General features: G+C 37.0%; 2 protein-coding genes across 3 annotated transcripts; one reads left to right on the top strand and one right to left on the bottom strand.

Annotated features, from left to right (window-relative positions):
* Nucleotides 1-355: 355 nt before the first annotated feature.
* Nucleotides 356-11648, top strand: tph2 (tryptophan hydroxylase 2 (tryptophan 5-monooxygenase)). Of its 2 annotated transcripts, none has more exons than NM_214795.2 (11): nucleotides 356-683; nucleotides 2381-2516; nucleotides 2615-2798; nucleotides 2897-3036; nucleotides 4191-4258; nucleotides 4454-4650; nucleotides 7960-8095; nucleotides 8169-8295; nucleotides 8578-8673; nucleotides 10767-10900; nucleotides 10979-11648. In NM_214795.2, the coding sequence occupies exons 1-11, from the start codon at nucleotides 655-657 to the stop codon at nucleotides 11151-11153; spliced, it is 1422 nt and encodes a 473-aa protein (NP_999960.2). In that variant the 5' UTR covers nucleotides 356-654; the 3' UTR covers nucleotides 11154-11648. The 2 variants fall into 2 exon arrangements, with proteins under 2 accessions (NP_999960.2, NP_001296997.1); NM_001310068.1 differs by having other exon boundaries at nucleotides 2373-2516.
* On the bottom strand, nucleotides 10540-15296 carry si:ch211-218c6.8. Its single transcript, XM_001337933.8, has 6 exons — nucleotides 15243-15296; nucleotides 14812-14930; nucleotides 14608-14712; nucleotides 14444-14526; nucleotides 13126-13389; nucleotides 10540-11850 (listed from the first exon to the last, which is right to left on the bottom strand). Exons 2-6 carry the CDS (start codon nucleotides 14912-14914, stop codon nucleotides 11803-11805), a joined length of 603 nt encoding a protein of 200 aa, XP_001337969.2. The 5' UTR covers nucleotides 14915-14930; nucleotides 15243-15296; the 3' UTR covers nucleotides 10540-11802.
* Between the last annotated feature and the right edge of the window lie 27 nt (nucleotides 15297-15323).

Genomic DNA, 15323 nt, shown 5'->3' with positions numbered 1-15323 from the left:
CTCTTACTTGCTTTTAATATTGTACATGTCTAAAATCTTCCTGTCAAGTATGCACTTCACAAATTTCTTATATTTTACAAATATGGTTGCTAATGTTTGTCGATTTCTCCCTCTCTCCATCTTCCAATGGCTGCATTTATGAAAATCTTTACCAGTTATTTTCCTCTAGATTTGTTTCTTCTAGAGAGCGAAGTGAGCTTATCCACTTCAATCAGGACTTGGACGTCTCGACATTTCCTAGAAAGAGCCATCCCCTCAAAAGCTAATATGAGTGATGGCCTATCCTGCGATAGATCGGCCCTTCTCCGCGTCATTCGTCACAGTATATAATCCCAGCTCTGATGCTGACAGGGGAGGAGAGTGTCAGGTACTGTGGTGTGAACTCCATAGCAGCAGCTTAAGGAGAAATAATCTGAGATAAAAAACTACCTTTGCCATATTAAATGCAAGGGAAGAAAACCTCTCAAGAGACAACAGCAACTATGTCTAATGAACTGCAAACTAATCCAAAGGGGCAGCAAACAGCCCCTAAATCACCTGTTGGGCTTCTTAGGAAAAGAGGTCAAGAAGCAATTCCGAAGATGCAACCTGCCATGATGATGTTCTCCAGCAAATACTGGGCTCGGAGAGGACTATCTTTGGATTCAGCTATGTATGACCAACAGCACCTTGCATCCTCCATGGTGAGTGCTGAACCCATTGAGAGATCCTGTTTCGGGCGCCATATTCCTGGCACCTGGAAACTTAAATCTTGCTTGTGGGTTATTTTTTTAATTTTATTTAATTGATATTTCTGTAATATCCCTTTAATTGCCTCACCAGGAAAAAACATTTTGGATAGCATTTCTTAACTCCTAATGTCGCTAGTAAACATGCTCAATCCATTTTTTTTTTCAACACATCCCATAATTTCTAAAATATCAACCTCTACCAAATGGTTAATGTCAATTTATGGTAAAAGTATCATAATTAATACATATAGTATGAAAAATCTGAAAATATTAAGTGTAAGACAAAATTATTTCAATATATATTTAAAATAAATACTAAATCACCTTAATATTTTTAAGTATGCTATAAAATATTTCAGATTATTTTAAATTTAAAAAATTAAATTATTATTATTATATTTTTTTAACAATAAAACCCAAATCAAGTGTAGTAGTGCAACAGGTTTATAATTGTTAGATTTTTTGTAAACCAGCAATGCTGTGTGTGTAAACCATTATATATTAAACAGTCATTTTTTAAATGTCTTCAATGTCATTATTAAAAACGGTCAACACATAGTCAGTCGTTTGTTAGAGCTGCAGTTATAGCTGCAGGATATATTGATTTTGAAAGCTTGTGAAAATGGACCTAGGCACTGTGGTACAGTACATGGTAGTGGGCAAATTAATTACTGCAACTTTAAACTTTGTTATCTCCTTTTAGGCCGATTTGTTCTGCATTACCAACAGATTAACAACACACAAGAAAGATCACACACAACAATAATAGTAGTACAAACAGTGTCTACCTCTTCCCATTCAAATTCAGCAAATCAATTGAATAAATAGCAAAATTTTTATCTTTTAGTCTTTGCCAAGGGCATCGTGAGGGAAGTGTTTTAAATAATGAACAAAATGGATGAGATGTATCAGGTGTAATCTAAATTCTGGGTGTCTGCAGGGTCTTAAAATGTCTTAAACCTCAAAAGATAAATTTTAGGCCTTAAAAAGTCTTAAATCTACTAAAATGTTGTGTTGTAGGTCTTAAATCGTTTTTTTAAAAGATCTTAAATGTTAATTTCCTGTACATTTTTTTCTTCTTAATTTTATTATTATTGTAGACTGAAGTAATTGACTGCTGTTTTGTCCTTTTCTTGGTAAGGGTTGTAAAAATATTCAAAAATTATTATTGAAAAAAAAAAAGTTATTATTATTGGGTAAGTAAAAAAATTAACTGGGATATTTGAAATTTGGAAATGCTTTCTTTATCACCTGGATTCATACAAATTGAATAACACAGACAATTATACCCCCAATACTTTGGTGCAGGTATTAAAAACCTTTGACAAAAAGGTTTTATCTTTTAAAGCCAACAAATCAATGAAAATGTTAATTTTGTGAAGGTGTTGGTTATCAACCTTGTATCCTTAATAACGTTTCTGTGGCTAACTGAATAACCTTCATCATCGATGGAATCTTTTTATTGATCAAAAAGTTCCTAATAGAGAAAAAAGGTTATGTTGTTTTACTCTTTTATTTTTTATTTCTTTGGGAAACCAAAAATTCACTTTTGTGTATGACTTTTTAAAATAAACAAGCTTTGTCCTAATCCATTTCTGCATCTTAAGAGTTTTATATTCACTGAACAACACCTCCACGCAGCTCCGCAGGACATCCTTTAATCGGATAGATGAAAGACCTGACAAAGAAGAACAGAAATCCACTCATGACCTTGGGAAGCTGGCAGTGATTTTCTCTCTGAAGAATGAAGTTGGCTTTCTGGTGAAAGCGCTGAGGCTCTTTCAGGTCAGTGTGCACCTCATCATTTGGTGCATAAATAATATTTGTGTCTTTTTGATTGAGAAAAGCAAGAATCAAATGTCTTTGCGTGCTTGTGTTTAAAGGAGAAGCATGTGAATTTGGCGCACATTGAGTCTCGGAGATCAAAGAGACTCACCAATGAGATTGAGATATATGCAGAATGCAACTGCACAAAGAAAGAGTTCAACGAACTGGTGCAACACCTCAAAGACCACGTTAATATTGTCTCGTATAACACACCTCAACATGTGTGGTCTGCAGAGACCGGTAAGTCTGAAAGCTTGACATTAAATTTGGGATTTTGAGTGTGGAGGTACTGATTGGTCTGAATAGTGGTAACTGATTCATCTGGCTCTTCTTTCCAGACTGTTTGGACTGTGTGTGTGTTTTGGGTGGATTGCCAGATGGGGAAGGAATACCATGGTTTCCCCAAAAAATCTCAGAGCTGGATCAGTGCTCCCATAGAGTGCTAATGTATGGCTCTGAACTGGATGCTGATCATCCAGTAAGTTAATATGTTTGTGTCAGTGCAATAGTTGAGTGAATGGACCTCAAAACATTTACTGTCAACTCTGAAATTTAACCATGTTTTTTCTACAATACCACTAGTTCAAAAATGGTATTTGTGGTAAAATGTGGGTAATCACTTTGCCCTTAAAAAACGTGGTTACTACATTTTTATCATTGTAAAATCATGGTTCATTTTCCATAAGGGATATCTAAAGATTGACAAGGACCTATTTGGTTTTTTTTTATAGTAAAAATAAAGTGTTGTTAAAACAATTCTAGTTAATTTCGAGAAGTAAGTAATAATTTTAAACAATTTGAAAATAAAGTAATACATTGTTATCTGTATGCTTAATATGTGGAACATGCTAAACATTTCTTGTCTTATCACATCGATTTGGTAACTTGGCTACATTAAATCACATGACGATACCATATTTTCAGAATGACACCAAATCTGACAATATTTACTGTTACTGAGTAGTTTGCATCACTGAATTTTGCTGTAAAAATTGGTCAAATATTAAATATTCAGTATGTAAGTGAGGGATTCTTGTAATTAGTGCTCTGCTTCAGTCAATCCAAAGCCCCACCTACTCTTATTTAATTAGACATCTCAAATGGTAACTTTTTTTGATATGCTTTTTGTCCAATGTAATAACTAACAAAATATCATAACCTGACACATCCTCAGTATTTACTGATTAAGTTTAAATGTATTCAAATGATTCTATATACTTATACCATCTTACATGCCACATACAATTATAAATGTGTGTGATTGTAATATTCTATGCAATATTTCTCATTTCATACTAATTATGGTTGAAGATACAAATGCTTTCATATATACCACCATACCTACACACACACACCTCCTATATAGCATTTGTAATATTATGCCATGCATTTGTATAGGGATTTTAACAATAAGGACTTGCATATAGAGTAAACAATGTTGTTTGTCGATGTGGGGTTACTCTAGCTATTATTAAAGTTATTAATCTTGTTGTGAAAGGGATTTAACACCGTGTATTCATTAATTAACCTCAACCTAGATTCATAAATGCTGTAAACATTGCTGCTCATTAAGATACGCCATGTAGTTATTAACAATAACTTGTGAAAGTGAATCTTTGTTCTCTTTTGCAGGGCTTTAAAGACAAGGTCTATCGGCAGAGGAGAAAGTACTTTGTGGAGGTTGCAATGAACTACAAATTGCAAGTATAGATTATACTATCGTTTAAATTCTGCTGTTGATGACTGTGCCGGTGGGTGCTTGTAGCTCAATTGTTAGAAAATGGTGCTAAAATGGGTAAAGGTTGATGTTTATTGCAATGGATATTGCATATGACAGTTGCTGCCTTTTTTTCCCCACTTCCTGCTTAAAATTAATCAGAATTTCTTTGTTACAGTGGGCAGCCCATCCCACGGATTGAGTACACTGCAGAGGAAGTAAAGACATGGGGAGTCGTTTACAGAGAACTTACAAAACTCTATCCAACTCATGCCTGCCGCGAATACTTAAAAAACCTTCCTCTGCTGACAAAGCATTGTGGGTACAGAGAGGACAACATCCCACAGCTGGAGGACGTGTCTCTATTCTTAAGAGGTAAAACATGTGAAATGATCGAATTCATCTGCATTTGGTAGCACTTGTTGTTCCCTTTTGACATTCTGTTGACAATAAATAACCTACCAGTCGAGCAGTAGAGTATTAACGGACTGCATGATTAGTATCTGCTAACACTTTCTTTGCACGGTCTCTCAACAGAATTACTAAGATTATCCAAGCATGCCAACTTATTCTACTAATCCTAATGGGTTACTAATACTCATTTACACCTGGGGCCCATTTTAGTAAAGAGGTTTAAACTTGAACTCTGCATTGACTCACTATTAGATATAAAAAATCTGAGTTTTCAATTTCAGATCACATGAACAGAGTTAGTTTAGTCAACTCTGAGTAGGCTGATTCTTGATTTTAAGCCTGTATGATATTTAAAGGCAAAACAACTATATATTTACACTTAGAAATTGACACTCTGAATTAGATTTCTTTTACTACCACACTGCTCTTAATTTAGATGCCCCCAGGGTCGAAGCCAATAGCCTAGTGATTAAGTGATATATAGCACCAAGGTTTAATTCCCGGCTCGAGGTCCTTTGCCAATCCTTCCCCTCTCTCTGATCCCCATGATTTCCTACCAATTCTCTACAGTTCTATCAATTAAAGATTAAAAAACCCTAAAAATAATTTTAGATGCCCCAGGAAATAAGACCTATAGCTGATCCACTAGGTCTAGGATATCATATTTTCAACCATGCGCATAGACCCAGCACAGAGAAGGGGTATGGCCAGAGGCACTGTAATGTTATAGCAAAGAGCTAAAATGCTATCCAAATGCTGCTATTTTCACAGAGCTTCTTCTGTTTCTGTATTTGGACTTCCAAAGGACACGACACAAAGAGAGAAGTGCTTACAGTTCAATATTAATTATGTTCCAGAGAATTATAAAAAATATATAGCATGGTTAGCACGTTTACCTCACAGCAAGAAGGTTGCTGGTTCAAGCCTCGGCTGGGTCAGTTGGCATTTCTGTATGGAGTTTGCATGTTCTCCCCGTGTTCGTGTGGGTTTCCGTCGGTTGCTCCGGTTACCCCCACAAGTCCAAAGACATTTAGGACAGGTGAATTAGGTAGGCTAAATTGTCTGTAGTGTATGAGTGTGAATGAGTGTGTGTGGATGTGCCCCTGCTGGAAGGGCATCTGCTGCGTAAAACATATGCTGGATAAGTTGGCGGTTCATTCCGCTGTGGCAACCCAAGAGTAATAAAGGCTTAAAACTCCTTAAAGAAGGAGCAGCTCCAACCATAATAGACGAAGCTGTGTATTGTGAGCCACAACCAGGAAGTTTTTTTATTTGTTAAAATTGATCTATTACATGCGTAAAATTGATCTATTACATGCGTTACCAGCATTAACGGCTTCAGACATGTATAAACAAGGATGTAAACAGGCTGTTTGGCACCTTTAACAACTTAGCTACAAATTCATATTTATCCGTCAAACCCCTGTAAACGCCCACAATCTTCAGCAGCGCTACAGTGTCTCTCTATGCAGCTGCTTTTCCTGCATTCTACATCTCATATAACACGCTTGCATTAGATATGTGAACGTTTCATATTACTTAGACATGCTTATAACGCAAATATATGTGAAAGACACTTGTCAGCTTTTATTTTAGGGTGCTTTCACACCTAGACTTTTGTTTGGGAACCTGTCTCATTTGCCCAGTTGGCGTGGTTCATTTGGCATATGTGAAACCAGCAATCGCGCTAGGATCCGCGCCAAATCAATCGGTCCGAGATTGCTTGAATGAGGTGGTCTCGGCTTAATTGAAACGAACTCTGGAGCTGATCGACTGTAGTGAGAAAGCAAAACTATCCGAGCCCGGTTATAGCACAGTGTATTATGGATATGTAATAGGTATGCGGTTATATGCAGAGAGAAGGGCGGGAGGTCATTCCAGACATCCCAAGTCTCCCTGATGTTTCAGGAGTCTCCCGCAAATGCACAGAGACTCCCGGATGCCCGCAAGCGAGTGATAATCTCCCAGAAATCTTCTCCCGGTCCTCAAATACATCGCACACCCTTCTCACCCCTCCCCACCATATCCCTCCGCTCTTCAGACATGTCGCACACACCTTGTCAAACACCACCAAACCACCACCCCCCCCTGACAGCTGAGCGGGATTCTGCAAAATAAACCCCCAAAGTCTGACCAATGTGAGGAGAGTTTACTCACACAAGACTTGTTTTAGCTCTTTTGGTCCGTTTAGAAATGTTGTCATGTGAAAGCAAACCACACCAAGAGCAAAGAGCAACAATGTAACAATAGTAATCGCGGTTTCTGAACAACTGAATCGATTCACAGGTGTGAAAGCATCCTTAGAGAGCAGGCATGAGGTTCAGCTGTGTCCTCTTCATATTCTGTCTAATTCAGGCTCAAACTGATACAGCTAACAGCTACTCTGACTGACAGTGTTTACACAGCGCAAAAGCGCGTGCTATTAGAGGCATGGCGCTTTTCCTGATGATGTGGAGCCAATCCGCGAATCGCAGCACATTATGTTAACTGACCAATCAGAGCCTCTTGAAGGCGGGCTTTCAGAGAAACTGGGAAATATGGCAGTTGTTTTCATGTTAGCCGAGTAGCTACATATAATCAAAGTAAGATATTTAAAAAATAATATTATTTTTTACAAATGAACCATGAGCACACATTGCTTTGCATCTTATAAACACAACTAAGCCTTAAAAATAAACTCTGGACCACCCCTTTAATAAATAATTTCATTTTTATAAAGAAATACTATCTTGATGTAAGAATTGTTTAATATTTAAAATATTAATCATTTAGTATGAGAAGTATTTTTGCAGCATGCATGAATTAAGTATTTAAACGGCTTGAGCTTTAAAAAGTGAAAGAAGACCAAAAGAAACTCTGGGTTTACTAAAGAAATCCTGCTCCTTATTAGGTTCAGTGTTACGATGGTAACTGACTCTACCTTAACATCCTATTAGAAATGGGCTTGACTTACTTTGCTTTCTCAAGTTTGCAGAGTTTCCCTCATTTCAGAGTTACTGTACTCTGAGTTTCCTTTCTGAAACCGGCCCCTGGCATGAAGATGTTTTCGTAAATCCACTCGCAAGTGTAGTGTTTATACAGGTGTAAAGCCAAGTCAAACTAAAACATTTTGAGCTTGTCCATTTTTTTTTTTTAACGCTCACCAGTGAAGACACTTACAAAAGTAGAGTTTTACCCTATTTTCTGCTAATGATTGATGAACTATATTCATTCTTTAACAAAAACATAAGCACTCTTCAATATGGATGTCTGGGTTGTGACTCTTTACAGAGAGGTCAGGGTTTACCGTAAGGCCTGTGGCTGGATATCTCTCACCACGAGACTTCCTGGCTGGACTGGCTTATCGAGTGTTTAATTGCACTCAGTATATTCGTCACAGCACAGACCCTCTCTATACACCAGAGCCGTAAGTACTAGCACACACAGGTTTTCCTGTCATTGTCCTTCACCACTTCTGAACTCAATTTCTTGTCCACCAGGGACACCTGCCATGAACTGCTTGGTCACGTGCCGCTCCTGGCCGATCCCAAATTTGCTCAGTTTTCTCAGGAGATTGGCCTTGCATCTCTAGGCGCTTCAGACGAAGATGTGCAAAAGCTGGCAACTGTAAGTGTGACAGCAGCTTATTGAGTTTTTAAATGCCACCTACAACCTAACTCAAAGTTTCATGACATGAAAAAGGTCACATAGGCATAAATGCATAAATCTATGGTGGTGAGAAACATGCATTTGCATTGAAATCAGATCAGAGTGAGAGAAAATCAGTATACTGTCTTTGGTGGTTTCAGTATGAGTAATTGCATCTCAAAAAGGCATGAAGGAACTTCCAATGAAACCTTTGCGGTACATGCTTAGCTATGCAATAAACAACTGTGCTTTTTCCCCTAGTGTTATTTCTTCACAATAGAGTTTGGGCTGTGCAAACAAGATGGTCAGTTGAGAGTCTATGGAGCAGGTCTACTGTCTTCTATTGGAGAGTTAAGGGTAAAAGAGCCTTCATTAACCAAACAAACACCACTGCTGCTGTATATAGATCATTATTTTTTTTTTTAAACACATAAGGTACGCCATACAGTATATCATCATCAACAACTTGTCCTTAAATGTGCAGTAGGTGATTGTCTTTAGAAAATTTTTTGTTGTGCTGGTTGAAAATCCCTTCACATTCCAATAGTAATGATTAAAGTAAATGATCTAAATGTGTTTATATGTATTTTTATAGTCTGGGTGAGGCATAAGACTAAAAAAAATGTTTGTCTAATTAAAATTTGTCAGGCCGATTATTCTGATAAGTAGCCCAAACTGTCTGTCAACTAATGTAGATTTGTACATCAGACACCCCATTCACACAGACAGATCCAACGTTTGGCCAGCACATGTGCTGCATTCACATGCACACAAAAGAGTGACAGCAGTAAAAACTCAATCTAAACTTTTTAAAATCCTAAATCAGTGTTAGGTGAAGGATGACACCATGGCTGATGTATTTCTGTTAGACGGGTAAAGTTCTGTTTTAAAATAACCTATCTTATATGGCTTAATATGGTGAATAAAGCCCGTCAACCCAGCCAATCATTGATCACTATAGATCGACGATACTTCGGCGGAGGGGCTCGGACCAGATGTGAGTTTCTGCAGATTGTGTGTGACTTGGATGTTTAGAATATAAACAAAAGAGACAGTTGTTGTTTAATTTTATTGTTGAATCCCAATATGAAATTCAGTGGTAAGCTTGGCACGCAATTTTGAGAGTTTGATGTTTCCCCATTCAGACAGAAAACCTGAGCATACTGACTGAGAGGTGTTTCAAAGACGGCCGCCGAGTGAAATGACTTGCCTTAAAGGGACTTTGACGCAAAGCTGATGTTGATTGTGTTGTGTTATGAATGGGATGAATGCACAAAAGTGTTGTTCAGCTACTGAAATCTTTCAGTGAAAGATTGATGTGACTATTTCCAATTTCATAAGGTGCCTTTTACAGCATTGATAATGTAGATTTTTATTTAATTTAACATCAAAACATCAGTAAATAGCACAATTCTGCCTAGCCTACTTTACTGAGGTAAAGTTGGTTTTATATTCTCATTGGTTCATTTTTGAACTATGATAACCTGTGACGCGCTCCCTAAACTGTTTACCATGCTACTTTGAATATCGGTCTCAAATAGCATGTAAGTTTAGCTTGGTAATAAGTGTAATTCCTGCAGCCCGCCGGCCAAGCACTAAGAAGAGTCGCTTTAGGACAAAGCATGTAAGAGAGTGAGATCAGCGATCCTTGCATGCAGGAAATATTGCATATTTCACAAAATATTGCACGACAAGTGCTTGCTACACAACTGAAAACGTGCTAGATATAATACAGTTTTTTTTTTGTTCGGAATTGTAGTATTATAAAAGATTATAATTTCTAACTGGTGAATGACCATCATCTTTATCATCATCATCGTCATCTTTATGGTGCGCATTCGTGATTTCAGGAGGCGTGGCTTTAGATGGCAGGGGAGAGACTGTTTTGAAAGCCAGTATATTAACGCTTAGCATTTCGGCTGATCACCTACTGCACCTTTAATGGGTGATTGTGAAAAACACTACTTAAAGCACTGCATACACACATTTTAATGTTAAATATTTGTTTATTTATAATGTAATTGAGCAGAATTTGCTATATTATAATTTTTATAATACATATATACAAGTTTATTTGTTTTAAAGTTTATAAAAAAAATATTTGGAAATTAACAGTTTGAACGTTAGTTAAATTTGAAAGTTTATTTGAAAGTTTAATACTGTAAATTCTAATGAATTTATAAATCAATTGCTAAAAAAAAACAAAAAACACTCCAGTTTTATAAAACCTGTTTATTATTAACACACCCAAACCAAATAAATATTACTGTTAAAATCCAATTTATTTTAATACTAATTTTACATAAATATGAAAAGTTCTGCATTTTTACATAACACAATTCAAGCCTATAGATTTGTGAGATGTCATTTAATCGCTTCTCTCTTAAAAATATATAGATTCAGCTCAGGTTAATGGTTCACTAAATGAATAATCGTCTTTGATTATGCAGCATGCGCTTTCTGATAAAGCAACAGTGAAGGTGTTTGACCCCAAAACCACGTGCTACCAGGAGTGCCTCATTACCACATTTCAAGATGTGTATTTTGTCTCTGAGAGCTTTGAGGAGGCAAAAGAGAAAATGAGGTAAATGCATAAATTCACTCAAATATAACGTAGTGATACTATATAATGTTGATCTAACACATCGCTTCCTCTTAACAGGGAATTTGCTAAATCAATAAAGAGGCCTTTTTCTGTCTACTACAACCCTTACACGCAGAGCATCGACTTACTCAAGGACACCAGGAGCATTGAAAATGTGGTTCAAGATCTACGCAGCGACTTAACCACCGTCTGTGACGCCCTGGGAAAAATGAACAAATACCTCGGTATCTAAACAAACACAGTCCCTCAACAATGCTGTATGATTCAGTTCAGGTGAATCATATAGTTCAGTTCATCATTCCTTCTATAACAGTTGTTGTGATTATCTGGGCTAAACATACTGGCCTTTCCTTGTTATTAGGATGTACGTCACATAAACACAGGTGTGAAATGTCGCAACCAATTAAAAACGGCTATTATTATAATGTATTCAGACACTAAAGGAACAACAAAGGAAAAGAATCAAGTGTAGTCTTTGCCTCTTTGTGCCTAATGTTGTGCTTAATCATACCAGATTTGTGTTTTATTTTAACTACATACTGCAGTATCTACCAAATGAAGGCAGTTGATATTATGTACACATAATAATTCAATGTAAAAGTCCATACGCATTGTTCCGATGCCAATGCTATAGTGTATTTGTATAGTATGTTTGTGGTGCTTGCTTGATTTGTTGCTCACAAAGCCAACAATCAATAAAACATTATATTTTAGGAGTTTCTTTTAGTGTGTAATAATATGTTAAAAGCGCAATTTATTTAAAACACAGTGTCTTTTTTTTTTACTTTATTTTAGTAAATGTATACAAACAAATATGTTCAATATTGTGAATATACACATTTAAATAAGCTCTGTAAAAAATCATAACAGAAAAAATCTTGTCAGTGGACCTCTTCATCATCATCATCACCAACACCAAAGGCCCGGCCCTACAGAAAGTCAGAGGTGACATATTCAGTGAATTGCACATTCTAAAAATACCTCATGGAATATTGTGCATTAATTTCTAGTGAAATGAAAGCGACACCTGTGGACAGAGCACACACACACTTGGATTGGTGTCAACTGAGAGAGGCAAGTGTCTATTTTCCATATATTTTAGTTTCATTTTTGCTTTATTTAAATGTTTTAGGCTTCTTGTTTAAAATAATTGTTGTGTATAGTAAATAACATTATAATGTCTTGTTTTGTACTTGCTAGATTAATTTCTTTCTATGTTACATTTTGATTAGTGCATCTGGTTACTTTTATCAGTGCTTCAATTCAATTCATATTTATTTCTATAACAATGCAGATTGCGTCAAAGCAGCTTAACATAGGAGTCCTAGTAAATTGAAACTGTCAGTCCAGTTTTCAGAGTTGAAGTTCAGTTTAGTTCAGGTCAGTGTGGTTTCATTTTCAATGCTAAAAATAAATAACATAAATAAATATATTTTTCAGAAAATAAGTTGAACTGAGTCAAAATTGTGTAGTTGAGAGGACAAAAAGCACCTATGAGTTGTTGTGATGCATTGTTGCGATGCAGAAATAATGGCTGCGTCTGAAACCGCATACTTCCATACTATATAGTACGCTAAAATCAGTATGCGAGCCGAGTAGTATGTCCAAATTCATAGAATTCGAAAATCAGTATGCAAGAAGTACCCGGATGACTTACTACTTCCTCGGAGATTCTGGAGTGCGCATCCCATGCACGCTGCGCTATACCATGATGCCCCGCGAGCGAATTCATGAATGGGAGTGAAGCGACGCAAATGACGCAGGTAGGTCGCGTGACCATGACTTTTCCAACAGTCGAGTAGTACGTTTACATTCAAATGCAGTACCTACTGAGTAGTAGGCGGTTTCGGACGCAGCCCGTGTTATGTAAGTCAGTGTTTCCCAACCCTGTTCCTAAAGGCACACCAACAGTACACATTTTCAAGCACTTCCTATTCAAACACAAACGAGTCAAAACATCAGAACATTAGAAGAGATTTGAAAACTGAGTGGTTCAGATAAGACATCCAAAATATGTACGGTTGACGTGCCTCCAGGAACAGGTTTGAGAAACACTGACTTGTATAACATTATTTCTGTATCACAGCAATGCAACTCATAGGTGCTTTTTATCCTCTGAACTACACAATTTTGACTCTGTTCAACTTATTTTCTGAAAAATATCATGTTTATGGTTAAATGTAATTTGATGTGTAATAACTCACCCAACCGCCCTTCTGCTTAATCCATGGAGCGAAATGTTCTTGCAGGTACTGCGCTCCGTATCCCATGATTCTGTTCATGGGTTGAAGGTCCATGGCTCTAAGTCTGCTGGTGACCTCAAAGGTCAATGCGATTTGCTCACGTTTGCATGTGCTCTCCTGATTTCCTGGTACTACAGTACTGATAAAGGCTTGGGTTAATTTGCCAAAAAATCTATAAGAGAAAGCTTTCTGCAGATCTGCAAAAAACGCATGGTCCTCCTTAATCTAAGCAAAGTAGAAACAGATTTTAGGACTACAAACTGAACCACTTAAAATAGATAAAATGTTGCATTCAAAAGATTATTACAAAAATAAAGTCATTATTTTTTAAAGTCTGCTTTGAAAATAATAATAAAAATTTCCCCTTTTTTCATTAGTATAGCCTAAGTACAGTATAGACTCACTGGCCACTTTATTAGGTACACCTTACTAGTACTGGGTTGGACCCACTTTTGCCTTCAGAACTGCCTTAATTCTTCATGGCATAGATTCAACAAGGTACTGGAGATATTCCTCAGATTTTGGTCCATATTGACATGATAGCATCATGCAGTTGCTGCAGATTTGTCGACTACACGTCCATGATACGAATCTCCCGTTTCACCACATGCCAAAGGTGCTCTGTTGGATTGAGTTCTGGTGTCTGTGGAGGCCATTTGAGTACAGTGAACTCATTGTCATGTCCAAGAAACCAGTCTGAGATGATTTGCGCTTTATGGGCGCCTTATCTTGGTGGAAGTAGCCATCAGAAGATGGGTACACTGTGGTTATTAAGATGTGGACATGGTCAGCAACAACTCTCAGAGAGGCTGTGGCATTGACACAATGCTCCCACAGAAATGCTGCTCAATGGATATTTTCTCCTTTTTGGACCACTCTCTTTAAACCCTGGAGAAGGTTGTGCATGAAAATCCCAGTAGATCAGCAGTTTCTAAAATATTTAGACCAGAACGTCTGGCATTTACAACCATGCCACGTTCAAAGACATTTACATAACATTTCTTCCCAATTCTGGTGCTCAGTTTGAACTGCAGCAGATCGTCTTGACCATGTCTACATGCCTAAATTCATTGAGTTACTGCCATGTGATTGGCTGATTAGAAATTTGCATTAAAGAGCAGTTGGATTATACCTAATAAAGGGGCCAGTGAGTGTATACTTGGCTTGTGTCCTTCAAAATAGACCAAAATATGCAAAAATAGACCAAAATATGCATATCTGCATTTAATTCAGTGGGTAATCCAAAACTGCCCACTAAACCAAAACTGCTGACCATTACCTTCTGGTCTAGGTCATCCCCTGTTTTCTTCAGTAATTCAACAAGCTTGTTTATAACTGGATCATCTGTAACAAAACTGGAACCTGTAACAAAAATGACAGAGCACGATTGAAATCTGGCTGGACAGAACTTTGTTCAATATTAAAAATTTTTCACTGACTTACTTGGTTTCGGGCTAGGATTATCACTCTCGATGTTGTCATCATCATCAAGAGGTAGTTCACACGCAATCCTGGTCAGTTTTTCAGCCACAACACTAAACTTGTCACCTGTAACGTTATTTATTTATTTTAGCAGATGTTTCTCGAATGTGCAATGTCATAATCATCTCAAAAACATATGAATGACATTAGAGTTTGTGGTCTGACCTGTTGCTCCACATAGTTTTAAAACGTCACTGTTTTCCCTCCTCTGGCAGTATGTTTGAAGTAAAAGATATTCATCGCTATTGATCAGGTGTGGATCTTCCATCGCGAAAACCGGACTTCTGTTCAGATAAACAAAAGTTACGGAATTTGACTTTTTATCTGCAATGCCACATTTTATCTGTAAAAGCTCAAAACGTGTACACTTTCTCACACATGTCATTTCTAAATGAGTTTTAATTTTACAGAATTAGCTAGCAAGCTGTAGGAGTTACTGATACACGCCGACATTAATCAATAGTGCCGCAAACATAATCAATAGTGTCCGCAAACACATTTCAGTGCAAAGCATATGCATACAGTTTTTATAATGGCAAAATATGATCAGAAGCATAACTTAACAGAAAACATTAATGATAAAAACAAAAACGTACCCGGGAACATGGAGTACAGGAAAGTTTTGAAACCCAGGAACGTAGGTTTCTAGTGACGTATCGGGGGAGGGGTTTACCGTC

The sequence above is a fragment of the Danio rerio genome, chromosome 18 (genome assembly GCF_049306965.1).
Source record: "Danio rerio strain Tuebingen ecotype United States chromosome 18, GRCz12tu, whole genome shotgun sequence".
NCBI classification, from domain to species: Eukaryota; Metazoa; Chordata; class Actinopteri; order Cypriniformes; family Danionidae; genus Danio; species Danio rerio.
This window is presented reverse-complemented; position numbering and strand designations above follow the sequence as displayed.